At 47.7% G+C, this 27,726-nt stretch overlaps 1 protein-coding gene across 13 annotated transcripts in view; it reads right to left on the reverse strand.

Moving 5' to 3' along the window:
- The window catches only part of FGFR2 (fibroblast growth factor receptor 2), a 103,970-nt gene that overhangs the window by 11,123 nt on the left and 65,121 nt on the right, over window positions 1-27,726 (reverse strand). For 5 of the 13 annotated variants that reach the window (XM_029244697.1, XM_029244693.1, XM_029244687.1 and 2 more), the window contains 7 exons: window positions 26,040-26,230; window positions 24,534-24,681; window positions 20,890-21,092; window positions 11,854-12,005; window positions 8,864-8,985; window positions 6,435-6,545; window positions 4,352-4,542 (listed from right to left, as the gene is read on the reverse strand). In XM_029244697.1, coding sequence (XP_029100530.1) covers window positions 4,352-4,542; window positions 6,435-6,545; window positions 8,864-8,985; window positions 11,854-12,005; window positions 20,890-21,092; window positions 24,534-24,681; window positions 26,040-26,230 — 1,118 coding nt within the window. Of the gene's footprint in view, window positions 1-4,351; window positions 4,543-6,434; window positions 6,546-8,863; window positions 8,986-11,853; window positions 12,006-20,889; window positions 21,093-23,152; window positions 23,298-24,533; window positions 24,682-26,039; window positions 26,231-27,726 lie in introns of all 13 variants that reach the window. The other 8 variants (XM_029244700.1, XM_029244696.1, XM_029244691.1 and 5 more) reach the window with 3 other exon arrangements.

A 27,726-nucleotide genomic window follows, 5' to 3' on the forward strand; every position in this document is an offset into this window, starting at 1 on the left:
GAACTCAGCACCAACCTCCCGCATCCCGGGGTGCTAGGAAACACCAAAGCCCACCCTCTGGGCTGAACAAGAAGAGACTTGGAACCAATACCAAGAAAAAGAAAATAATCAAAGTCAAGCCAAATTCCCATCATTTGCAGAAATCTGAGTTATTCTCCAGGGCAAAGAGCTGAGCATTTTACATAACCAGGGCTCGCGGACTGTTTGGTGTTCCATTTCTTCAATAAACAAAGGTCGCTAAGGGAGGGAAAACTAACACCTCTATGACCCTGACAGTGTGCTGGGTGCCTCTGCACAGCTGATCACATTAAATTCCCACAGCAACCTATGAGATGGGTATTATTATACCCATTTTACAGATGGGGAAGTTAGAGCTTGCTAAAAAAAGAAAAGCCAAACAAACAAAAACAAAAACAGCTGCTCAAGTTTAACACCTGGGAGGTTTAACTGGCCTTAGGATTTTGTAAAAAAGAAAAATTAGTGTACTTTGCACTGAAAATAGAAAGGCTTCCATAACTGGTAGAAGGCTCAAATCCCACATCACCTAATTGTACTACTGGACACATCATGGAGTTTCTTAACTTGGCCACCCCCAGCGTCCCCAGGTCAAGGGCAGGACTGCAGGTTCATCTCTACGTTCCCAGCACAGAACCTGACCCAGTAAACGTCCATTGAGCTGAATTCCTAATTACACTCCATCAGCAATGAACCAGATGTCTCACCCAACAGTTCCTCAGGTGGGTCTCTAACAAACTTATCGCCATCCACCGGGAGGGAATGGGTGTGACGGGGCTGACCCGTCCCCTGCTTCTTCATTTTCCACTGTCAGGAATAAGCCCTCCATTTTTGGAAGCAGGTTCCACTCAGGGGACCATTCTTAAGATCTTGGTCTAGAACCTGCTTCAAACCTGTTCTAGGTCCTTAATTGCCGGTGGCCTTCAGCAAAGAGCTTTGGAAACACAACTACAAAGCCTTAGGAAACAGGACTCTGTCCCCTCTACCCCACCCTGGGTTAGCAAACAAAGCCCCAACACAGGGCATCTCAATGGTCCTCTTCTCGGTCCAGGGAGGCAGGGAATACCTGAGAGCAGGATAGGTGGGTAGAGAACAAAAAGGCCAGGTCTGGGACCAGCCACTTTACTCTCCAGGCTGACGAGTCCCCAACTCAGAAATTAGGACAGTGACTTCCTCATACCTGGGCTCAAAACTTTCCTGGCACTTCCAAACACTCCCCTGCATCCTTATCCATAAGATGGGGATTTAAACACACCTGTTTCTGTGTTGTTCTGGGGTTATGGACGATACTGTATGTAAAATGCTTGCTCCATGCCTGGCAGACATTAAGCTCTCACAAAGTGGTAGTGATTAGTAATAATGATAATTATTATTATTACAATACTATTAATAAGGGCATTTTCAGTTTGTCATTCTAAAATGTATCCTTTTCCCCATTTTGCCAAGTTCACCTGATTCTTAGCTCTCTCTCCACCACACCAAGCAGCTTCAAAGCAGGAAGGATCTCGTCCTCGGCGGTACGGGGGGGACCCACCACTGCTCCACAAGCCAGACTCCACCAGCTCCTTCCTCCTCTTCCACCTTCCTGAGACTCCTCCCGGGGCCTCTGTGAACTACATTCTGGGTTCCCTCCTCCCTCTCTGACCATGTCTCCTCCATCTTTTCCTGTGCTTTCAGCCCATCTCTAGATTTGAGAGTTTTCTCAGGGTTTGACTCCAGGCTTCTGTTCCCCCTCTTCTCTGTCTCTCCCCAACCTCCCCACCCAAGGAGAACCCATCCATTTCCATGGCTTGAAACTACCCTTCCTTCACGGGCTCCGGCGTCTAGCCCAGCCTTCAGAGCTGAGCCTCAGCCCGCAGCTTCCCGGTCGACACCTGCCCTTGAGTGACCCCCAGACATGTTCAAAACGTACCTTGGATTTCCCACCAGAACCTATTCCTGCCACCGCCCCATGCCCCCATCTTCCTCATCCCGATTAAGCTGCACCACCATCCAGTTTCTCAAGCTGGAAATCCAGGAGTCAGCCTTGATCCCTCCTCTTCTCCCTCCTATACCTACTCAATCCCTTAGCTGTCCTGATAGCAAAATATATCCCAAAGCAACCTACTTTCCTTGTGTCTATCGGGGCCAATAAACCTCAGCCCAAACCATGGTCACAGGAGCCAGCTTTACAGCTCAAACCTGATCAAAATCACTCCCCCTCGGTGGCTTCCCCAGAGCCCAGAGCACAGGGCAGAGTCAGATGCCCTAGAGGCTCCACACAGCCCGTCCCTCTGCGGGAGGGCTCGCCCTTCACCTCCCCCTGCAACCTCCCAAGTCCCCCCTGTTCCTGACCTCACACCGTCGGTTTCCTCCACAGCACGGTTCTCAGCCTTTCACATACTTATTTTATGCCCACATTTATTGTTGATTTCACCTGCTGCCCCCCACAGTTCCTGCTCCAAGAGGCCAAGGACTATGTCCATCCTGGTCACCTGACCCAGGATACCAGGCATCCGAATCAGGAACGCTCAGGAATATTCGTTGAAGGATTAATAAAATGACCAGGCCAGTCTCCCACCACTTTGGATTAGTAGCAGCACCCTGCTGAGTCCAAAAAATCCTTCCTCCCGCTCCCACATCAGGAGGACAGAGGGCGACCAGGACCAGAGGCTCAGGACAGGCTGCCTCTGCAGGGTTTTATTTAGCAATAATTCCAAGCTACAGAAAAGGCGAAAGAGAACAACAGCTATCCAGGTTTGCCAGATTCACTTGTTATACTTTCTTGCTCTCTCTTTCTCTCTATACCCAGCCTCCCTGTACACACACACACACACACACACACACACACACACACGTCTTATGGCTGAACCACTTAAAAGTGAGCTGCAGACCTCATTAGCACATACCTCCCACCTTACACAAGACCTCTATCACCACCCCCAAATTTAACATTGAAACAGTCACATTATTTACTATCCTATCAATTTCACATTTCAATTGTTCATAAATGTCCTTTATAAAAGCAGCAGCCCCACCTCCCATCCAGAACACGATCCCTTCCGGGATCACACACGTACATTCAGTTGTCACGTCTCTTAAGCCTCCTTTAATCTGGAACCATCTCCCCAGCATTTTTTGTCTTTTGGGACACTGATATTTTGAAGCAATGTCTTGTCAAATGTCCCACATTCTAGATCTGATTGTTTCTTCCTGCCAAAGACTTGTCAGCTGGCAAAGTCCGCTGTGCACACGCACGTGTACACAATCGCACAAACTGTTTCGGTTTCCTAAAATCTATACTTTGGGACATCTTACAGGAAAAAAAAAGCTCTGAAAAATCTTCAACTCTGGACTCTCTTGAAAATAAAAAAATAGAAAACAGAACATGTGGTGGCTCTGGCCACGTTCCCACAGGGCTACAGACAGCAGGGGCTGAGGTGCAGCCACCGGTCCCCAAATCCCCACTCGGTGTGATGCGACAGGGGCTGCCTCGCTCACTCATGTGACTGGCATGGCCAGGACCCAGCCCAGGCCACAAGGGGACAGACGGTCCACGCCCACCAGAGGCTCTTACTTCTTTGGGGACCAGAGGAATCCCTGATGCTGCATTAAGCTTCAGCGCGGTTAGGAACTGACCCACCTCTGCCCCAGAAGGTACGTCTGTACTTCCCCCCCAGGCGTGGGCCAGGGAAGGGTGTCTTGGGCCGTCCAAAATGCCCCAGGGGATATCTGGGCACCTGTCTAACTGCTTTCACAATAACTCAGATGTTTCAAGTCCACTGCGTGTGGCACGATTGGAATACAGGCGATTCACCTCAGGAGACCTGGCCAACTTCTAACCGCAGAGGGTCACCCCGCCAACGAGACAAAATAAATCCAGCGGATACCCATCACTCGATGTTACCGAAATACCCCTTCATTTGATCTTTGTTCTTAGACTATTTAACGTCATTTCAAACTCAAAACCATGAAGACAACACCCGAAGTCCACGTCCAAAGACTCAATAACCACAAAACAAATAAAGCCAAAAAAACCTCAGAATTAAAGGCAGCGCCCCCCAAACCCAACTGCTGTCCACCTGGAGAGCCGACTCCCCGGCAGACCACAGCCAGCCGTGCCTGCGAAAAGAGGCATCTCTTCTGCTCATCTCTGTGGTGTCACTGCTGGTTTATAAGGCTTTGGCTTTTAAAGAGTTCACTAAACCCCAATGTGAATAACGCAAGACATAGTCTCCAGGTCGTACAAGACAGGCAAGGGCTTGATTCAGCAAATGAGCACGTCCCAATGGTCTGTTTTCTTCAAAGACATTTTTCACTGGAATCCACCCAACCAAGGAGAATGGGAAGGACTCACTTTTTGGGAAGCCAAGTACTCCATGCCCCGGGCCAGCTGGTAGGTGCATGACACCAAGTCCTTGAAGGTCATCTGCTCCTCGGGAACGCGGGTGATGTCATAGGAGTACTCCATCCCAGGCGGCCTCCTGGCTCGGAGGTATTCCCGGAGGTTGCCCTTTGAGGCGTATTCGACTATGACATAGAGCGGCCCTGTGGACGAGAGCACAAGTTGGAGAGGCAGGGAAGCCCGGATCTGCCCTGGGGCAGCTCAGCAAAGGAGTTTTACTTATTACAACCCAGTGCTTTATCATTTTTTAAAAAAAATTTAAACATACAGAAAGCACACACAGAACACCTGCATTCTAATCTCCCCCAAATGACAACCGACGCTTGGTCGAGACAGACTCAACAGTCTTTAAGAAATAAAACAGCGATACTACAGTGAGTGCCCTTTCCCTGTTTCGCCCAGCCTCTCACCTGCGCCCTCTTGGAAAGCAACAGCTACCATAAATTTGGTCCTTGTAGTGCATTTTAACTATTTTACAGATACCTATGTATCAATAAACAACGTATTATTTTTAATCACATCAATGAGTAATAAAGACATAGCTTTGCACCATTTTTCCCCCCACATATTATCTTTCTGGAAGCCAGTCAGGCTGATAAAAATAGATCTAGATCATTCCTTTTAACAGTTACATAGATTCTATCATATAAATACACCACATTTATTTCTCCATACCCCTATGGGTTGTTTCTGGGTTTGGGCCATTGCAAACAGTGTGCAGTGAGCACTGCTATGCACGTCTCTGTATATATATATGTGCAATAATTTCCCCATGGTATAGACGAGCCTGTTTTTGCGTGTAAATGTTACTGGCACACAACGTGGCCCATTCACTTCTGTACTGTCTGTGGCAGCTTTCTCACTGCGGCAGCAGAGATGGGTAGTTGTCACAAATCCGAAAATATTTACAATCACCCTTTACAGAAAAAGTCTCCTGACTCCTGGCATAGATCTCAAAGGGAAATTGCTGAGGCAAAGACAGGCATTTTCAAGTTTATTAATTATCATCAAACTGATTCGCAAAGTGCCACAGATCATCCATGAGAGAAGCCAGGGGTCTCGCTCCCCTGAGGAAGATAATGTGCCCCTTCCTATCTGTCTCCCCTCTTTCAGGCCACTCGTGGGAGCTCAGCCACCTGGTACCCATAACAAGACATGGGTTCCTCAATCTCCACTTTAAGGGAAGAACTTGTCAACCAAAATGTAGGATCTTATTTGGAGAAATCTCTCTTAGCACTTACAAAACGAAAACATAAGGAGGCTGCCTTCTCCGAAAACCCTCCAGGGTATACCCTAAAAACAGGAGGACGCTATAGGCCTTCCCATCCAGAGTCGCCCAATGCCCACCTTCCCGCCCCCCCCCAGAACCCAGGCACAGTCATAACGTCTTCTTTGTGTTCGTGGCCAGGAACACTTCCTGAAGGGTTTTGTTTTTTGGGGTTTTTTTGGCCACACCACATGGCTTGTGGGATTTTACTAATTTTTTTACTTATTTACTTTCATTTATTTATTTTTGGCTGTGTTGTGTCTTTGTTGCTGTGCAGGCTTTATCTAGTTGTGGTGAGCGGTAGCTTCTCTTGTTGCGGAGCACGGGCTCTAGGCACGAGGGCTTCAGTAGTTGTGGCACGTGGGCTCCGTAGTTGTGGCTCGCGGGCTCTAGAGCGCAGGCTCAGTAGTTGTGGCGCACGGGCTTAGTTGCTCTGTGCGGCATGTGGGATCTTCCCGGACCAGGGCTCGAACCCGTGTCCCCTGCATTGGCAGGTGGATTCTTAACCACTGTGCCAGCAGGGAAGTCCCAGCTTATGGGATCTTAGTTCCCTGACCAGGGATTGAACCCAGGCCCTAGGCAGTGAGAGCTCAGCGTCTTAACCACTGGACCGCCAGGGAATTCCCCCTGAGGGGGTTTTTAAGGAAAACTTTAAACATGCACTTGAGAGGCCCTAGGAGCAGGATCTAAGAGTCCATCCATTTTTAAAACGATGCTGACATTGAACCCTGGGTTATGTGGATGAAAGCTCTTTTTCCTCCTACTCACCATCCTGAGTACAGGCTCCGAGGAGATTTATGATATTTTTGTGTTTCCCAATCATCTTCATCATTTCCATCTCTGACACCAGATCAGAAAGGTCCTTCTCTGTGGCATCATCTAGGAACATCAGGTAAATTACAGATCAGTTTCCTCTAACCCGTTGGTTGCTACCCTTAGCTGATGAAAATTTGGTTGAAACAGCATGAAAGTCAATTTTAGAACCAGAAAAACTTTCCAAATCATCTTACTGGTGAAGCGGGAAGGGCCCAGCACTGCCCTGCTCCGTGTCGAATAGCTAATTTGGGGTCAATAGGGTCAGAAGTCAGAGCAAACATATAGGCCTTGGATGCCAAGGCCAAATCTTTTCCAGCAAACCTCACAAACGAGGGGGCATTTTTCTCTATCGTGAAATAATTCCATCCTCTTGGCAGACCTAAGGTACCTGAGAAAATCACATCAAACTTCATGGGGCCTGAAAGCAACTGTGAGGACTTCCGGGGAGGAAGAGGGAGAGGAGTTTGGGAGCATTTCACATCACTTCAGACTTTCTCTGCACCACGTGCTGCTAAGCGGAGCCCTCGCAGCCCACAGAGCATTCACAGCTGGATTCAGAGGACACCCCGGACTGAGGACAAAGGCGTGTGTGCGCGCGTGCATCCTGAGGGGGCAAAGGTCCACGCCTTCCACGGGCTTCCAAAGGGGCTGGGATTCCCCTCCTAAAAAATTAAGGTTTTAAAAACCTCTGCTCCATAATTTCAAGCAAGAATGGCTTAGGTTCTGCATACACAGGCTCACAGTTAGCTTCCAAAAAGTGGCAAGATTCTTCTCCAGGTATCCCCCTTTGAGCTAATTCAATATGGGGAAATCTGGGCTTACTACAAAAAATGAGGTAAGGGCATGGATAGAAGCCATGCTGCATAAAGCTTTTTAGCTCCACAAAAGGAAGAGCAACACAATTGCCTGGAGTGTAAAATCCACGCAGACTCACGTGGAGGACTGAGCGCCTGCCCCTCGGATGCAGAGGCTCCACTGCGGTGACACTGTGGGGTCTCCTCTAAGCTCTGAGCCACCCACTGGCTGTAAAAACGGCCACGTCATGAGGGCTCTGTGGCTAAGGTCCTTCTCCATCCTAAGGGAAGGCCAGCCTTGAAATAACCAGAGAAAGAGAACTCCCAGACCTCCTCCCCTTGAGCTCCGTAAACCGAATCAGAAGCTCTGTCCACAGAGACCGGGAGCCTGGGCCTTCCGCATACTCGGCCCTGGTACACGGCCAGGGGCTGTCGGGGCGGCTGGTGGGAGCCCACAGCTCTCTGCACCTGCCACTCGGCAAGGCAAAGGCACAGGCGGCAGGCCCAGGCCATGCAGGATGCAGGCAGAGGGCTGGCTGCCTCTGTTGGTGGAGCTGAGACACGCAGGGTGGGAGAAGGTAGTCCTCCCAGGCATCACACCCCAAAGTGGGGAGCAGCTCAAAACACCCTAGTATGCCTTGGGAGCCATTCAGATCCATAGCTAAAAAAACAAACAGAAAGAAAACACCCAACACCTTTCTGACTATTTCCACCTTGCTCCCTCCCCTCAGGGAGAGACGTGGTGACTATCCCACAAAAACCCATGAAAGAAAGAAAAAGCCTAGCCCCCGAGGCGTCCACAATGCGTGAGGCCCCCCATGTCCTGAGAACAGACCTCTCTCCTCCGGGACACGTGGGAAAAACTCAGCTTGGGGTGTCCTTTCTGAGATGCCTACAATGGGAATTATAATGCAACCATTCCCTATAACTCCTCTCATGAAAGAACACTGTGGGAGGATGAAGTTAATGGTTAAAAGTTCTTTAAGCTCCTTGGACGCAGGGTTGGAAGGTTAATGCAGAGACATTCAGGCTCCCACGAACGCCACTCGACGTTTACATCCCTGGGTAACGGCTCACACGTCCCAGAAGGCTCTAGACCAGCACCAATCCGGTGAGTCCCCTTTCAGCTTCCCAAGCGACTCCCACAGACAACGTCATTCCTGCTTTGTTCCTCCTGCAAAGGAGTAAGTGTGTCCTCCTCTCCCTGAGCCTCCTTTCTCCCTCTAAAACGGCCAATTTTCCTTCATTTGTAAATTAAGGTTTGTGTCCTGAATCCGACATACCAATACTCATCTAAATTAATCAATTCTACGTGAATCGATACTTTCTAAGCACCTACAAATATAAAAGGAATTAGGCTGCCACTTTCCAATACAACTGGCTTTTCTTTTTTATAAGTGCACACAGCTCAAGATAAATAGTCTGTCCAAGATGCTGATTTATACTGAAAACTTCTCAACCCCTAGGTCAACTATGTGCTCTCTAACCCCCTGCCATGATAGAGTTCACATGCCACAAAAGGAACATTCTTGATAAGGCGCCCTCACCCCTCCCTTCCCCCACCCTCCCCACCTCCGCCCCACTCACCTTTCAACATCTTCACGGCCACAGTGACTGCTTCCTTGGGCTTCTCTTTGTCAATTCCCACTGCTTCAGCCATGACCACTTGCCCAAAGCAACCCTCTCCCAAGGGTTTGCCCAGCGTCAGCCTAAATGTGTAAAGAGAGGATTAGCAAACAGCATCTGGTGTAGCGAGGGAAATTCCTGAACTCAATATAAAAATCTTTCAGCGGCTTACAAAAGCATGGAGCATTTATCATATGGAACTAATGAGACTTGGGGTACACATGCGCTTGAGTATTTTCTTAGTGACGTTTTAGAGAATGTCAATTACTGCTGGAACAGCTATTGAATTTCACATTTGTATTCTCGATTTATTTTCTTTATGGACGGTATCCTTGCAAGTGAGGTGGTCAGCCTTCCTAAGTGCTAAAAACGAGGAGCTTTTGATCTTGAGCCTATCGAATTTTCATCATTTAGAATATCTCAAAGAAAACCATTAAAGCTGTTATTTTTTGTCTCTGTGATGTCTTTAAAAATCGCTATTATTCGAATACCAGTGGATTTTATGGTCACATTCTGGGCCAAGTTACAAGATATGAAACTTAAACGCATTTCAAAGAATCTCTATTTTTTCATTAAAGGAAAAAGGAAATGCTAGAAATTGGGGCAATTTTTTTTTTGATGTAATAGTTTAGAAATCCTTATGACTACCCAAAATTAATAATGAAGAAATCCAAAGTGATCACAACAAACTTAATTTCCAAGCTCAGAAGCTCTACATACATCATACTAATAGCCATATAGACTCCTTGGGCGTTCCAGAAACCAGCTGAATGGAAGAGACTTTGGAACACTTGTGAATGTGGTTTTTTCATCTAAGCATAACACAGCAAAGTACCAAGCTGCCGCTAGTAAGCAGTATTTTTGGTAAGTACGCAATGGTTTGCAAAAGTCACAGCAAAGACCGAGGGCAGTGTGTGCTATGCTGAGGTCATTCCCTTTCTATCCTGAGCTAAAATTAAATTTAATATCTTGGCAGAAAATAAACATTTGCATTGGAAAAATGACTAATTTATGCCCTATTGCCCTGCTGCTACAAGTATAACAATCCTTTCTTTGTATAACGTCTGCCTCCGATCTAATAAACTGCTTCTAAATAGCCTTCATTCATTGGAAATCTGCTCCACCTACGGTTGTGCTAAACACTATTTTGAAATGCTTTGCACTCAGATCTTCCACACTCCGGGTACCCCGGGTGGGAGCTAACAGACAGACTCCCACTGTTGCCAGTGGTGTCACAGGTGTGGCAAAAACTACAGACTGAACCTGAGAGCTGCCGTTTCTTAAAATATCCCAGCTCCCAAACTCAGTCCTATATCCATAGGAACGTGCACATTAACCCACCTACTTGTTTAATCAAACCAGGGAGCTGGGAGGGCTCACGAGAAACACCCGCTTTCCACATTCTACAGGTAAAGAAATCATTCTTTGTTTTTTCTGGTACCTCACTGGTAAGTGTTCAGTAAACAAGCACTGAATGAATGAACAGTACACAAATAAACTGGAAATCATTTCCATTAACACTCTAACAGAATGGTATCGGTACAATAATTTGGGTCTAAGGTATGCTGCACATAATAAATGAGCTGTTTATTATTTAAAGTAACGAGCCATTAGAAAACAAAGCTGGTTGGAGCTGTGTGAATCAAAATTACAAGTGCCACGGAAGCTATCTCTCCTTCCAAAGAGAGCACGTGATATCCAGACCCTGGAAGAGCTTATCTTTGTATTTCCAAATTTGTGTATGAGTTCCTTCTCCAGTAATTAGACACTTCTCCGACATAATCTCACGGAGATAGTGCAAATGTCAAGACCAACAGGGTTGCTGTACATGAGCAAGTCACAAGCTTATTCCAGCTGATTTCATGCGGATATATAGTCAGCGATTTCTACCTTCCATTATTCTCAAGCTGTTTGGACTCTGATTACTACGAGAGAGACCCTGGAAATGAGCTGACAGCCCTTCAATGACCATCATGTTCATTTCAGAAGGCGAGTCTGGGGGCTGGTCCCTAGCTTGAAGATGGAGGGCTGGTACTCCAAGATCTGTCCACTGACTCGATGCCCAGCTCTGCCATCTTGCTGAGATTTGCAGTTCAGATCTCTCAGGTTATGAAGGGAAATGGAAGGAAGGGAAATTCACATGAGCCAAGAACTGTGCTCAGTCCTTGGAGGTCTGTACCATGACCTTCATTTCATAGAAATGAAGTTCAAAGAGAATCAGGGAACTCACACAAGGTTGCCCAGCCACTGGCTGGCAGAGCCGGGATTCCAATCCAGCCCAATAGAATCCAAAGTCCCTGAACTTGAAGCCAGACCAAGAGACACACAGCTCCCAACAATGCCTTCGGCAGAACCCAGGTGGCCACGCTTTGACTGAACATCTGACTGGAACACACCCATATCATCCGATAAGGAAAATACTAGGGACCACAAGAAATTCGATGTCAGGTACCGTATTTGAAGATTTCTAGCCCAGTATTATATTAAAAACTATTAAAAACAGCAACACTGGGTGAAGATTCTGAAGGCAATTTATATGCTAGACCTAATTTCTCTAAGGAAATGAACTGTAGGACAGACACGTTCTAGGAACCAGAAGTTGGAATGCCAACTCTGCTTTATAAATGGGATAATCCCACTTTGATTCCATTTGACTGGGTTTGAATTATCTAGAAAGCTAAAACAAAAAATGCTACCAAGGTACCATTTTGTTTGGGGATCAGCCATGGCTTAGTAGCTCTGTTTTAAAAGAACTATTAAAAAAGAGAGAGAGAGAATTAGTTCTTTGTTTTTCTTAGAGTTGGTTATTTAGATACAATCTTACCCACTCCTGCTGACATCATCACAGCAAGACCTTGGCAGTTAAGGGTAATAAAAAGAAAATGGTAGCCCAATATCCCCATTTGATACTTCAGCCCCCATTCAGCGATGCGCCCCACAGAAGTACTCACTTATCTCTCGGAAACTCCCATTTTGGATCTTCTGGCAGCTCGTACTCGGAGACCCCCGCCAGCATGGGGGTGTCTGCTGTCGAGGAGAGGCGAGTTGTAATCCTCACCAGTGGGGTATTGGAGTTCATGGAGGAGCTGGACTCGGCAGAAACCTGGATACAAAATACAAAGACACAGATGTGATCCTGGCTCCACCTGCGAAGGCTGGAAGCCGGCCAGAGCCCTGCCAGCCAGTCAGCGCTTAGAAAGGTGGGAAGGTGAGGGTTGGCCAAAGTCGTGAATTGAGGACCCAAACCCTGGATTCCAACTCCTCTGTCTTCCCATCCACGCAGTATGTGCTAGATTTCATCCAAATTACACGGTCCTAAGGCCAGGTTTCCAAACAACAGTTTTAGAGAGTGCCTGATAAAAAAATGTCTTCTTTCTGTCCTAATTCCTCAAGATAATCACTTGAGGACATAGAGACAGACCCCATGGGCTTCATTCTTGCCTTTTTCCCTGTGCCTGTGCTGGAGCCCCGGATTATCAATCTCCTGCCCGTAGACCAGCAGGGATGGTGAACCAGTGCTGTGCTTATGAGATTCCATAAAAACTTCTGGAAAATCAGCTCTTCAATCAGCTCTATCTTTTGAAACGTAAGCAGAATACCTCAAGGAACTAGCTCTAGGATTTGAATGTGAAAAGCATTCCAGTAGCTCCACGTGCCTTTACGCAAGGTAACCAGAGACCCAGGCACTGGGGACCACTACCTGCTTCTCCCTAGTCCTTCTGGGAACTGGTTGATGCCCAGGCCATTTGGAGAAAATCAACTGCCTCTTGTCAACTTCAGTTTCAGAAACTAGTGGAAGAGTCAAGGGAAAGAAAAATACCTCTTTATTCACAATCTCGTGGGAAAGCTCCTCTCCCCCGGGAAGCCTGCAGGGCTTCACCGAGTTTTCCCATTTACTCTAATCCATTAGAGTCTGCATTTGATAAAATGGTTATTTCTTAACTATATCATCTTCCCCGTGCTGGTTTCTGTAAAGGAAAACACCATCGCGGGCTGCCTGACCATCACCTTATTCCAAACCGTGAACAAGACTCTGGCCTGACAGAGCTGGAATCGGGGGTTTGACGTGACCCCTCAAACGTGGTTCTGTCCCCTGCATGACTGCCCACATCAACCCTTCTTCCCAGCTGTGCTTACAAACACTTTTTAAATCGAGGTGGCAAGGACCAAGTAAAGATGAACATATTTAATGGGGATGAACTTTCAAGGTGGAGCCTGGACCATTCCCACAGGGAACCAGAAGACTGTACTTTCCTGGGAACGTCCTACTTAAAAAATGTTGATTCTCTCCTTTTTAAACCCAGACTGCCCTTAAAAAGCAGGTAGGAGACCTGAGAAGATGGCCAAGAATGGATTGGGAGGGAATCATTTTAGGAACAGGAAGTTGGTTTTCGTATTAATATCAAGAAGTAGGCAATTTTTAACACAGAATTTCTATTCTCTTTTTAAAGATAATAGAAACATTATGAAAACATTTCTGAGCCTTTTGAGCAGTCTTTTTTCAAAGGTTGTTATTCCTAAATTTTATTATGCAGACAGCATGATCAATGTTTATTCACTGTGAGCACAGTAAATAATTTTTTTTTTAAGGAAATGAACAATCATTAATCTTGGAGCTGAGGGGGGCCTCATGAATAGATATGGTTCTAAGAGGCTGAGGCTTCACACCCAAGTGTCTGGGCCACAGAAGCAAAACAGCAGAAGCAAAAAGAAAAAGACGAAAAGCCCGAGGAAACGACCTCCGCAGTGCGCTGACCTCAGCTGCAGGGCCCACCAGTAATGTCCTCAAGACCTCCACAGCCTTCACTGACCACATATATATGTCTTGAGCTCCAACTGCAGAGAAGGGTTCAGAAAGATTCAAGGAATAAGTTGGGCGAAAAATAATTCCCCAAATCCTAACGCCCTGCGTCGGTTTTGAGCTATGGATGCAAAAGGAGACTGGTGTTCCCAGAGACAAAAAGGTCTCCCACGTGAAGAAGCAAAAATCACCACTCATTGCAGTGGGAACCGGGCTTGAAGATGACAGGGAAGAAGATTCGGAACAGCAGTCAAAGTCAGCCTGGCAATGAGACAGTTACAGGCCCCAACCAGACGAGGGCTGGCAGATTTCACAGACGAACACCCCCTCCAAGGTCAGCAGCGTAGCCCTCCTTGCTGGACCGCAGGGTGGCCAGAACTGCTGTGCATGGTGTGCTGGGATCCTGGTGAGGGAGAAACCCCTGGGGCGGTGATGGGGGGGGCGCAGCTCTGGGTGAAGAGGCCCGTCTGGCCTTCCCTGCCACGTCTTCGCACATCACACACGGTTGAGGCTTCAGGACACAACGCAGAGGACTGGCCTTCCCGTGGCAAGGTGTGAGGACACAGGCACTGAAAACAAGCCTCGGGAAGGATATATAAGAGCCTTAGCCGGGGTCAGCTTTGGGGAGAGAGATTATAGGACGTTGAGGGACGGGGTAGACTATGTCTTATTTCAGAACTTCCTAAACCATCTGAATTTCATTCCCATGCATATGTATCTCTTTTACGTTCTACGAAAGCAAAGCACTTTTCTTTAATGACAAAAATATTTTTAAGAATAAAGAGGATCTGGACTGAGGCATGGCACTGGGGGGGGGGGCGGAAAACAGGGCATATGCTTAAAGTGTACTGACTTCTAAAATGAGTTAAAATGACGAGATCACTGCTGTCGCCCCTTCCCTGGGCTAGAGGCTGGGTGCTGGGGCGTCTCTGCGTCCTTCCATGTGGATACCCAGTGACCTCCCCTAGCCAAGCAGCCAACCCTAGCTGGTGCCCTTCCCCTGCAAACTGTTTATAATGTGGGGCCGTGAGCCGGTGGGGCATCCTGACCAAGTGCACCACCACAGGCTGTGGGATCCCTGTTCCAACAGTTACTGTGAGAGCTTCGGCAAGTCACTTGACGTTCCTCAGCTCCAGTTTCCTCACCTGTTAAAGGGAGACCAGAACAGTTCCCACATCACAGAATTACCGTGATGGTAAAATGACGTCACACCCATAAAGCGTTTGGTGCTGAGCCTGGTGCTTGCTGAGAGCTCACCCAACTTTCGCTGCCAACCCCACAAGGGTTTCTCTTAGCATCTTTTTAGAGTCATTTGCTGCTCAGATCCAAGGGAGCTGAGATGGCCCCTCCCCCGGGGAAGCCCGAGGACTTGGAGCCCAAGGCTGTTCTGTGTGTGAGCTCCTGTGACACGGTGTGCAATGGGGGAGAGAGAAACCCCACCGGCGGCGTTAAGGGCAGGACTTGCCTTAATGGTATGAAAGACTAGATCCTCTGCTCACAGCCAGGATGCGCCGGGGCTCCAGTGAGCAAAAAAGCAAACCCCAGAAATTAAGGACCCAGGAGTCAGGGCACGGTCCCAGGGCAAGAGGCAAGCTAGAGAGCAAGAAAGTCCTCATGACAAACAGGCCTTAGAGGCCGCTTCAGAAAGAAAAACGAAACAACCAGTCAGAAGTTAACTGCTCTGCGGCTAACCTGTGACCCCAAAGGAATCTTGGCCCACAGACCGTGACAGAAGTTCACACCCATATACATCTTCCCCCACAAACAGATTGTCTCCAACAAGGTTTTAAGGTGAGAGCTTTGAACATGGAAAACCTTTCCAAACTTAGTTGCTGTCACTATGATTAAAGTTATGGAAATTTTGCTCACATTAAGTGTAGAGGTTTAGATTCCATGTACAGATCTGGAAAATACTTTTGTAAAACACACAAAGAGAAAAAAGGTAAGAAAATGCCCCAAGTGTAAGAAACGACAGAATTCAATCACTCTGTCTGTGGACGTATATCTTAATTTTACCTCCATGCATTTTTACTATGCTTTTAAAATCCCCTCTGAGACTGTAAAATAGGACTGGCTTTCTCTTCACTCCGTTTCACTCCGCGTGCTAACGTGCCTGCAGGGCTGGCCCGACCCCTTGCAGGCAATTCCTCCGTGGAACACCGTGTTTCTGGAGCTTCTCTCCTTTGGACCACACTCCTTAAGGAAATCCACTGAATCCTACTTCTGCAGCAATGTTAGATGATCGCTTTTTTTTTTTTGGCACAAAATCATAATCCTCCCTATCAGATATGCTTCTTCAACTCTGGGTTTCCTTTTTATCTAATTTTAAAATAGTCCATCGATAGAGATCATTTAGTTATGTACAACAATAAACATTAACAGTCTAAAACAAGCTCTTTTTTCCCCACTCCCAAATCCTGGCAGCCACTTTTTTAGCATGTTTTTTCACAGTCTCAATTCAGCTTCCTCACTTTCCAGAATCTCTTTACCATAAATTCCTCGTGCCATAAATCAAGCCTTTAACTAAATGTGCTTTTTGTCTATTTCCACGGTACATAAAGGAGATTAAGCAAGGAAGCCGGGCTTTTTTCTTTTCTTTTTAAAGGGCCACCGAGAAACTATGTTAACTTTTAATACTAGATTCAATTCAACAGTGAGAGGGGGGCCCACAGAGAACAGAGCAGACAGAGGCACAGATGCCACAGGGAAGAGGTATGAATATCTGTGCGCCTGCTTATCCTGAGGACTCACAAACGGACCCCAACCAGCCAGAGAAACCCTCTGACTCTCAGTCCACGGGTCCGCATTCCCAGACCAAAGCACAAGGTCCTGGAGTCGACACAGGTTTGCTATAAGCCCTGCCCATCACTCCCCGACGGCAGGCAAAATGCCTTCACCACCCCAAGCTGAAATAAAGGTCCAAGGGGTGTGGGGACGGGATTTTTTTCCTTCCGTAACAAATTTTAGGTCAAGAGGCAGGGTAGTTGATCTGGCACGCACTTTTCTCCCTTAGCAAGTCTCCGTCTCCCCAGACCTCCCCGCAGGACTCTCCAGAGTAAACCTATCAAACCCCAACCGGCTGGTCTTCCTAGAAGATCGCACCCAGGCCCGAGCTTAGCCAAACTGTTGTGTCTTCTGGAAGCGGAGAGGAGAGAATGGCCAAATGGGGGCTGGGAGGGCCAGGCGCCCACACAAAGGGCAAATTCCAGTTAAACCATCCATGACCATCTAATTACCCACATGCTTTCTGGAACTGGCGAGGTTTCATTAGACCACTTGATTGGCCAAAATACAGAGAATGTTCCGAGATCATGCTGTTTAGCTGCTAGGTAGTAAATGAGCTTCTAGAAGTGGGACTGCCCTTCACGGAGTTCGGTATGTTTCATAGCCATTCATACCCAGCCCCGAGAACTGGCTCCTGAATCACACACGCCATCTTTGCCCTGTTCATGGCGCCCCTGGGAATGTGCCATCTGCCTCAAAGACACTGTTATAAAACATGACCTTGACAGCCCTTGATTTTTCTCTGGCTTTCAACCTATCTGTATCGGCAGCCAAGAGGGTGAAACTGAAGTCTGAAAAAAAAAAAAACAAAAAAAACCTGCAGCCCCTTCTGAGATGCTGGTGGTGGTGAGACAGCATGAGCTATACCCACGTGTATGTCCCCACCCAGGAGCTGCGTTTATCTGTTTATGGAGACAGTTGAATCTCCATCATGCCCTATGGAAGTGCCTGGCTCCAGAGAAAGAGGCTGATATGCTCCCTGAAAAACCAATTCAACAAACGCACCGAGGCTGCTCGCCTCCTGAACAGACGTCCTCAATTCCCTTCACACCCCTCCCTGCCCCCACCCAACCAATTTGTGCAAAACCCGGGAAGGGTAGCCCTCCCTGTAATTCACGGATGTGCAAGGAAGGCTTCACAAATGGCCACGCCGTCCACCAGCAGCCCTGGAAACGTGTACAAGGGCCGACAGGCTCACGCAGATGCCCCTCTCTGGGCTGGCTCTTGCTGGTCCCCTTGCCTGAGCCCCAGCTCAGAATGTGGGAGGACCCCCATCAAGGGGAACCAGGAGATGCCCCGTGCTACCCGCCTCCCCCCCACCTAAAAGTCGTTTCTCTTTCCCCAAACATCAAAACGCATAAAGAGTCTCAAAAAAATTCATGGTTACTGGGAAACGATCACAAAGAATTTCTTCCTAGGTACTGGAGAAAAAGTATTTTTGTCTCAAAAACAAATAAACTCAAATGTCTGTCTTACGCTGGTAAGTCCAGTACAGATTAGTAAATGTCAATGAAAACAAAAAAATTCACAGTAGGATAAAAAACTTTTTTGAACCTTCTCTTGTTCTAAAAAGGGAGCAAGGATTGTTTGAGTAAGATACGGTTTGTGCACCTCCGGGGAGGGGCGAGGGTCAGGGCCAAGAAGATGAAATTCGGACTCACCACAAAGACGCAGAATGCTACCGTGTGATAAAGAGAGCCGGGCACATGCAGCATGACAGGCGCCTAGCAAATGCCTAGGAAACACCCACCCCCTAAGACATCTGATTACAGGCTCACCTGTCGCCAGGTAAAGGCATGCGTGGCATCCCTGTGGTATGCTCTCCGTCATCAACATATCTGCCGGCCTTTCTGGGGCTTTTCATTCCAGCTACAGTCCAATAACCCCCTTTTATCCAGCTGCCTGCTAAGCGTCTCCTCCACCAAAGGGGCTGTGCTTATTATGGACGAATCGCTCTTTGTGAAGAATCAGTGCATCCCACATGAGCAGCTGAGATGTGTTAACATTTCCACAAATAAACTCCCAGAGATTTATTTTTCCAGGGAACTGTATTTGCCCACTTTGCTCTGCTTCCCTTACAGTACTCGACCTTACTGAAACACAAGGCAATTGCATCTCAAATGAAGGCCCCCAAATGACCCTGGAGCCACTGGCGAAGGCGACGGGCCACGTCTTATATGGAACCTGGGTTAGACTAAGCACTCAGAAAATTATGAAGGAAGGAAGGAAGGAGGGAGGGATAAAAAAGGAGGAAGAGCTCGGATGTTCCCTTTAGTTACACAGGGGGGCAGAGGAGAAACGGCCAACTTAGGTGGAGATGACAATGAAGAAAGGCCAGTCAGCCAGAGAGAAATAAAAACACAACGAACAGAGTTGAGCCGAGGGGATTCTAAAGGCGTCTTTTATAGTAAATAAAGAGAAGCGCTTTGTAAACAGCTGCAGAAAAAAAAGATGCTGAAATGATTACAGGACAACGGTCTAGCTACACCAAATTACAGGTTTCCTCTAGAAGGCAGCATTTTTCCCTATTAGGAAAAAAAAAATAGAGATGGGAACACCACTCCCTCTTTCAGCTCCCTGGAGCCAGGCTCTCAAGATGGTGGCTGTAAGGATGGCCCAGAGGTAACTGGTAAGGAGCAAGGGCTGGGGAGGGGTGGCCACATCACCTGAAGGTCACCAAGGGTACCAGCTTGTAAGAGTCACCTTAGGACTGGACTCTCCCGGAATCAGGCAAGTGGCCTCATCATCGCTGCCCTGGCCCCAAGAATGACAGCGGTACCATTTTAATAACAACAGCATTCTTGGAGGCAGGGGGACCGATGGGCACCCTTCTCCCCACCAACTCTTAACACCATTTGAGCACTTGCCTGCACGTGACACATACTCCAGATGCTACCCTCAGCCTCCGTTTAGAAAGACCTGCTTGAAACGTGGCTTCAAAGAAGTCAGCAAGGACCCGTTCAGCCCGGAGTTTGGAGGTGGGCTGAGAACACCCGGATCTGTGCTAAAACAGCTGCTGACCGAATGGTCCCTGATCCTTGCCAGGGCCTTGTCCAGAAAATGTCATCGCCACCTGAAGTCCCGGGAGGGACAGGGCTGGGATTAACCCAGAGCTGCTCAGAGCGCGTTTCAGAATCACCGGAGGATTCGCTTGAAGTGCAGGTTCCTGGGCCTATCCAAGACCCACTCAACCAGACTCTCGGGGGCTGAGACGAAGGAGTCCACGGTTTTAACAAGCGCCCTGTAAATTCAACTGAAGTACACACTGAGTTAGGGCCCATGAGGTAGCCATCCTCCTTGCTGTTTCAAAAAACATGACTTTGTCGGAACCAAGTTCCAAGTACTTCTGGAAACACTGCCTTCACACCCGTTTCCCCTTTCCATCTTCGTGAGCATGAGAGAGAATCAGAGCACTGCCTGCTCTGTCAGCTCTGCAGGGTTTTGGCTGAAAGCAGAGGTGCAGGCTGCACCTTGCCCTGTCTGCCCAAAGCAAGAGTAAACCAATCAGGAGGAACACACAAGGAAAAAGTAACCACCAAAGACCAAGTGCGGGGCTAACAACAATCTGTTCCCTATTCATTATAAAAATCATTCTGGGGGCTTCCCTGGCGGCGCAGTGGTTGAGAGTCCGCCTGCCGATGCAGGGGACACGGGTTCGTGCCCCGGTCCGGGAAGATCCCACGTGCCGCGGAGCGGCTGGGCCCGTGAGCCACGGCCGCTGAGCCTGCGCGTCCGGAGCCTGTGCTCCGCAACCGGAGAGGCCACAGCGGTGAGAGGCCCGCGTACCGCAAAAAGAAGAAAAAAATCATTCTGCCACTGAATCCACAGTCACAACGTTAGTGCAAACAATACACTACAGGCATACGATTCTATTTTAAGAATCAAAGAGGTGGCGCCAAAGTTCAGTTAAGACAGAGCTCATGGGGCAGTAGTTCAGTCACCTCCAGGAACAGATTTCTGAACTTGACTTAAGAAAAAATAAGTCTAAGAGAACTAGAGTCCCTTGCTTTCCAACCAGTGGCATGAGCCTGTCTCCAAAAAGAGCATTAGATCACAGGAACGAAAGGGGCTTATGCTGTGCAGATACCACTGCACTCGAGTCCCACCGAACGCACCAGGGCACTGCCTGCTCGGTTATTTCCAGCCATGCGGAGGAGCTCAGAGTCTTGCACCATTGGGCTTTCTTGCCCTTGGAACTAGACTCGGTGGACCCCACTGATGCACCAAGACTTGACCCTCCAAGCTCCAGACACTCATCAGATGGCCACTAAGAGGCCCATGGGAACCACTGGCACAGGGACACTCCCAGAAGTAGAAGATGGCACGGAGGCAGAGGAGGAGACCCAAGAGCTGGCTGGGCGTGGGGGAGGGGTAAGGTTCTTCAAACTCTTTATCTACTTTCTGTTACCTGTCTCCTCAGAGGGATGCGCTTGGTCAGCTTGTGCACAGCCGGCTGGCTGCTGAAGTCCGGCTTCTTGGTCGTGTTCTTCATCCGGCACACGATGACCCCCACCACCATACAGGCGATCAAGAAGACCCCTATGCAGTAAATGGCTATCTCCAGATACTCTGGGGAAGCTGTGATCTCCTTTTCTCTTACTGGAGCTAGATTGCAGATCACACGAGAGGAACAGATAAGCAGGCCACAGAGTTAGGACACTGGACTGATGCATCCTGGCAGAACTACAGGAATCAAAAGGCGACGACCGTTCCCAAGGCAAGACGGGCTTCCCGAGAACTCAGTGCTGCAGGAGGGCATGGGCTCCGGGCCAGCCGTGCACCTCTTCCAAACGAAGGTGAATAGCCAAGGGCTCCTCACTTTACCACCGGGGCCCCGGTGGTCACTATCTCTATCCTCAACGGGCCTCTGCAATCTTGTGATCGTGGTGGACTGGCTGCCACCAAGTTACAAGGGGCAGGTTACGAGGTCACATTCTGTTAGACATTCGGGCAGAGTAAAGCAGCCAACCACAACCTCAACAAAAGGATAGTCGTCTTCCTTGATGGTCTCTGAGGCAAACCATTTAAAAATTCTTAAATACGAACGATGCCCACTTTTATTTCTAAAGGAATGGCCTCAGTCTTATTTGGGTAAAGCTCTTCCAAAGGAAGATGCGACAAAGTCACTGACCCAGATGAACACAGTTCCATAGGACATGAGATAAATATTCATCTAGTAGGCCGGACTGGAAAAGGTACAAATTTCTTAATATAGTCCAGTAGGTTATTCAGCTAAACCAACAAATGCATTTAATATAAAGACTGAACTGCTTATAATATAGAATCATTACGTCCATACGATAAAAAGCTTGTAACATTCCTTCATCAATAACCATTTAAATTTTTGTGTATCTTGTTATACTGATGTCACTGCAACTTTTCTCTTCAAGGGAAAACAGAGATAATGTCGCATGTGAGGATACATATAATTACTTAAGTTAGCACATTCTTATACCAACTTCCAATAATGTCTGCTTCCTCCTTAGTGCTTTACGGTCAATCGACAAGCAGTGTATTTCCAAGTAGTATTTTTCTCAAACTGCATTCTTAGTTAATGTGCTTGTACTGTCAGGCAAATTGGTTAAGAAGTGCCAATCAGGCACTTGCAGAATGCAGTACTGCAAGTAAAAGCAAGCTCAATACAAGAGGCATCTCACTGTCTCAGCAAATATTCACAGAGCAGATTCACAACAAAAGGAAACACGAATGCAATGGCATTATCTAAAGCTTATACATTTGAAACAGCAAACTATTTGCAAGATAGTCAAAACTCTCAGCAGCACAGCACAAAACAAAATGCTCAATTTATTTTTACTGGATATAAAATAAGCATGCAGGTAGGCACCGCACTTTAAAAATAAGGAATTAATAACTGGAGTAGCACATTATGAGCTAGCAAACCATAGTCTATGCAGTTTCGCAAAGGAAATGACGAAGAGACAGATGCATTAAAGGAGACAGTAATTAACAAGAAAGCTTGACTAGGATAGAGATATCGGTTAAAGATTCAGACAGCAGCAATGTTTAGGCAACAGGGCTTCAGTGATGTTGATTTCTCTGTAGGGTAGAAATAACATCAAACCCAAGATGGCAAGAGCATGCTTTGCAGTAAAAGCAAACTGAGAGTCCGTTGCATTCCACCATGCAGCAAGCCACCGATCCCCAAGGTAGGTAACACACTGCTTCTGTACACCCTATGCGCAGGGGTGCTTCTCCCCGGGCACCTCAACATACACCCATCTATTTACATCTTGTTAAAAATAGAAAGCAGAACAAAAGTAATAAAAGTACTTATGGGATTTTAGCAAAATGGAATTTGACACGAGAAAAAATTACTTTGGATTTTACAAAGTAATTTCAACTTCTTCCTTAAAAGAAAGGGGGATGGGTAAATCTATACATTGACCCAATGACTCACTAAAAATATAAGATCCCTTCGGGTTTGAAGGGTGAAATTTCACTTGATCATAAATGTGAGGGTGGGATCCCATTGTGAGTGAATTTCCAAGGCAACTTTCTTATCCCTGGGGGATAATTTTTAAACATTTAAAAAACTCTTTATGCAAGGGGAAAAGGGGCCATTTCTGAGAACAGAAGCTGTGTTAATTTTATAGCAATCAACCCAGAAGAGGGAAAAAACCATGGAGAGAAAGAGCAGTATATACCTGGCAGAACTGTCAACCATGCAGAGTGAAAGGATATCCCAATAGAATTACCCGCCAAGCACGTATATTCCCCAGCATCCTCAAAAGTTACATTCCGAATATAGAGAACCTCAATTTCTTTGTCCGTGGTATTAACACCGGCGGCCTAGAAAACAAGGAAAGCAAGAGAAAAGGCTAGACGACACAGGAATGATTGTGGAGGGGGCCATGGAACCATGAGGCGTCGCACCGGGGGCTCCGGAGGGTACCGGCCACCGGAAGATTCCGATTTGCAGCCCATCCACAAAGCCCACAACCAAGAGAGACTGAGCGACACGGAGCAGCTCACCTCCACAGGCCCGTCACCACACTGGCTTCACCACCTAGACGTACATGCATGCGATCAAAGGCATGGAAAAATCAACCCACAGAGATCCATTCTCTTGGCCTTTGCTTTGCTTTGCTTTGGATATAGGGGTGATTTTCCAAAAGTATGGCACCCAAAAGTCCAAGTTGGGTTCTGGTCCTGTTGGCTGCAGACTCCCACCTCGAAAAAAGGATGGTTCTGTCTAAACTGTCGTGTCGTAAGACAGCACACCACAGATAAGCCCAAGTGGACACCTGGCACCTCCTTCCAGGCCTGTGGAAACCACCAGGGTGAAGGGAGCTTGTGCTGGTCAGCAGGCTCTGCTTATGTTTACTCCTGCGTAACCATCTTGACATACATTGCATTGAAAGAAAATAGAAGAAGGCATGATCTTGGTAGCGAAGAAACCGGACTCTGTTTTTTCTTTTCTTAATGCAAACATTTGAACGTGAGTCATGACAAATCGAGAAAGGCAACCTGCTGTCTTCAACAGTGGCCAGCAGTACATCTACTCTTTAAGATGGAATATCCTTGAACTGAGAAAACAAAGTCAAGGACAGCATTCCTTAAGCATGTTACGCAATCAAGAAAATGATGCTCTGCTGAACCGGTTATATCATGCCAATATTTCTTTCAAACTGTGGGGCAGAGGAGGTATGAATTCTGCTACTGTGCAAATGCCACAAATTCAACAGGCATGCCGGTGTGCGTTTACCATGGTGCTGGTGTGCAGTAATGATGGGAGACGTGCAGCCTGAACGAGATAAACCAGAAGGAACAACTTAAAAACTGGGTGGGGGTGGAAGGTAATCTTTAGAAGAAGTTAGAGCAGGCACTTTGAATATTGTGGGCATTTTTCCATGGCTGCTGGTATCATACCAGCTGCAGCACCAAAGAAAGATTATGATGAAGGTGCCAAGACCACAGAGTGATCCTGTAAGCTGCCTGCAGTCTCCCAAAGCACCAAGTCTTTTCAGCTTCTATATCCAGCCTTCTTTAAAACAAAAACAAAAACAAAAACAAAAACGTTGTTACCTTGCTGTTTTGGCAGGACAGTGAGCCAGGCAGACTGGTTGGCCTGCCCTATATAATTGGAGACCTTACAAACATACTCCCCAGCGTCCGCCTCAGTCACATTGAACAGAGCCAGCACTTCTGCATTGGAACTATTTATCCCCGAGTGCTGGAACAGACATAGGAGAACAATATAATGGCCAACCAGGAAGGACTTCACACTACCTAGGGTCCCACCACCAACACACCACAGAAAAACAACCTCCATCTCATCTAAACAGCAACATCAAAGGGCTGTGGGTTTAGAAGGAAGAGAACAAGTCAACTAGTGGACAGCAGAAGTGACCCAGTGCAGAGGGGAGGAAGGGTGTGATCAATCCCCTTGCAGAACGGGTCCACAGTTCCCCAGGCTGGTCACCTCTTTCCAGCTGTTTGGATCCTTGGTGTTCTCAGCTGGAGAGAACAATTCATTGGTTTCACTGGTTTAATGTTCTGAGTTGAGCTTCCTATGGTCCTACTGGAAGACTGTTCTTATTTTTTTTTTTTTTTTTGGGGGTACACGGGGCTCTCACTGCCATGGCCTCTCCCATTGCGGAGCACAGGCTCCGGACGCACAGCCTCAGCGGCCATGGCTCACGGGCCCAGCCACTCCGCGGCATGTGGGATCTTCCCGGACCGGGGCACGAACCCGTGTCCCCTGCGTCGGCAGGCGGGCTCTCAACCACTGCGCCACCAGGGAAGCCCTGGGAGACTGTTCTTTTAAAGGACATTCTCTATGAGCAGCTCAACGTGGGAGACGTGGCAGGCAGTGCACTCAGAGCATTTGTACAGACTTAACTGCTGCTTGCTATCACCATCTTGAAGAGCAAGACGGATCTACAAAATAAAGAGGCTGGTGCTATTAAAACAAGGTCTTGCAAGGAACCAAATAAGGACTACAAGGGGAAAGAAAGTTTCCTTGTTCAACATTACATGAGTGCAGGAATACCTTCTCAAGCTTATCACTAAACCACGTGTGAATGAATTTCAAAGGTTAAGGGGTCTCTCTTAAAAGGAAAATCTAAATCGTTTCTAAAAGGTGGCTACTAAAATGTGATCCTGACATCGTATTAAGGGATATTAAGAGAAGACAACATCACTGTAACAATAAACGTTGGTACAACGCCTCGAGTTTACAAAGCTCTTTCCAGCTACTTCATCCCATTAACTCCGCGTAACGCCCTGTAGGGGAGATATTACCACTTCTATAGATGTGCAGCTAAGCCTAAATGTCCCATCTAAGACCTCAGGGCCGATAAAGAGCTCAACTATTCTGACTCCAGCTTTGGCAGTCCTCCCGCTACCCCCTGGCTCCCTTCTGAGGCTTTATCAGCCAGCCTAACGATCTGCTAATTCTTAAACACACCCTGTGCTGAACACGTAAGAGAGTCGTCTTCTCTCAAATCCAACGGGAAGCCAAAGAACCTGTGGCCAAACCCATCAGGGAGACCCCGGCCGTGGGCGTCTTTGGATTCAGAACGTGCTCACCTTCAGAACCTTGAGGTAGGGCAGCCCGTCGGGCCCGTATTTACTGCCATTCTTCTCCACGTGTTTGATCCACTGGATGTGGGGCTGGGCGTCGCTGTACACTTTGCAGACAAACTCCACGTCGCCTCCGACCACAGCGGAGGCGTTTGCCGGTAGTCCGGCCTGGAGGATGGGCCGGTGTGGCGATCGCTCTGGGGGAGAGAGGGGTGGAAGGGGGAGCAGGGCCAGGACGGGGTGGGGAGAGACGAACAAATAAGTTGTGTTGTCCAGAAGGCTGACCGTGAACTCAAGCCAAAAAGGCCTCGAGCCTGCTGGCTGACTCCTTTGAAATAACACCACAGCCCGACACAGAACAAAAACGACTTCAAAGGAGACGGCTGGAGCGCGACCCTTGTGAAAGGAGTACTTATTTAGAAAACTGAGAGAAGAACTTACTACATCATGAGTCACTGGACGTCCGTGGCCACCTGACGAACAAGGGATGAGATTTTATCCTGACAATCTAGGAGACAAATGGCGGGGAAAGAGTGCCTCTTCTCTCATCCCACTGGGGACACCATCAGAAGCTCACCTTGGTCGTCAGCTTAACAAATCCCAGGGAAGCGACAAGACTAACTTTAAGGTCGCCCTGAATTCCAAAATGGTGCCTATAGGCAGTGTCTCCCCGTGCATTTCTAAGATGCTCTGAGAAGACTCCCATCCATTGTTTCAAAAAGAAGATAAACTAAAAGCTAAGGCCCAAAGCTATGAACAAATGGTTTCATCTCTTTGCTGTGGCATTCACTCCATTCGGTCATTCTTTGTCCCATGCCCCCATTCACCTCCTCCGTAAGTAGTTAAGTGTCACTGTGCATCCCATGCTAGATGCACAGACAGACATTCCTCAGCTTATTCAGATGTGGCACCGAAAGAACAAAAAGCGACACCGGTTCCCAAACCCTGGCCATGTCTCAGGCTGTCTTAAAAGGAGGCCCCATAGAGAAGAAGCCAGCAATTACTTCCCACCCTCCCTCATCTGCCTCAGCCTCTAGGGAAACTCTCTGGTTCAGAGGCGGTCTCTGCAGAAACCCTGTAGAGGCACCCACACCGAGGTGCAGGAGCAAACACACGCCAGGCTCCTCAAGAATCAAGTAACAGACCAGCCTGTTGTGTGATCCTGTCCACAGAGGCACCATAATCACAACTGGACTGGAACCTTCCTACACAGCAGCTCGGTCAAGAGTCACACACCCAATCATCCCTCCATTCACAAATATCACCCCATCCCCACCTACCTGTACGCACGGGCCACCGCCCATTTCCCTCTCCGCGCTGTGGGTACCACTGCCTTCACCCTCCAGCCTAAAACACCGCCAAGGAAAATGAAGACAGGCCAACAGGCCCAACACAGCAAGGATGTCTCTATGCTGCGCCTAAGTATCCCCGCGCACTGGGCGGGAAACAGCCAATCAGCACGATGGCTACCTAAGCCTTTCTATATCTGGGCTTTCAGATTAAAATGTCATTTAGTGGAATGTGTTGGACAAGAGCCAGACCACGTGCAAATTGATTTTACTGCAATAAGCCTGTTGCTGGTTGTAAAAACTTAAAAAAAAAAAAAAAAAAAAGGAAGGAAGGGAGGGAGGGAGGGAAAATCGAAAAAAGAAAAAGTGCTGGTAATTACTCTGAGCACATTTCATTCCAGAAT

The sequence above is a fragment of the Monodon monoceros genome, unplaced genomic scaffold, assembly GCF_005190385.1.
Source record: "Monodon monoceros isolate NGI ecotype Baffin Bay Population unplaced genomic scaffold, NGI_Narwhal_1 Super_Scaffold_4, whole genome shotgun sequence".
Classification (NCBI taxonomy): Eukaryota; Metazoa; Chordata; class Mammalia; order Artiodactyla; family Monodontidae; genus Monodon; species Monodon monoceros.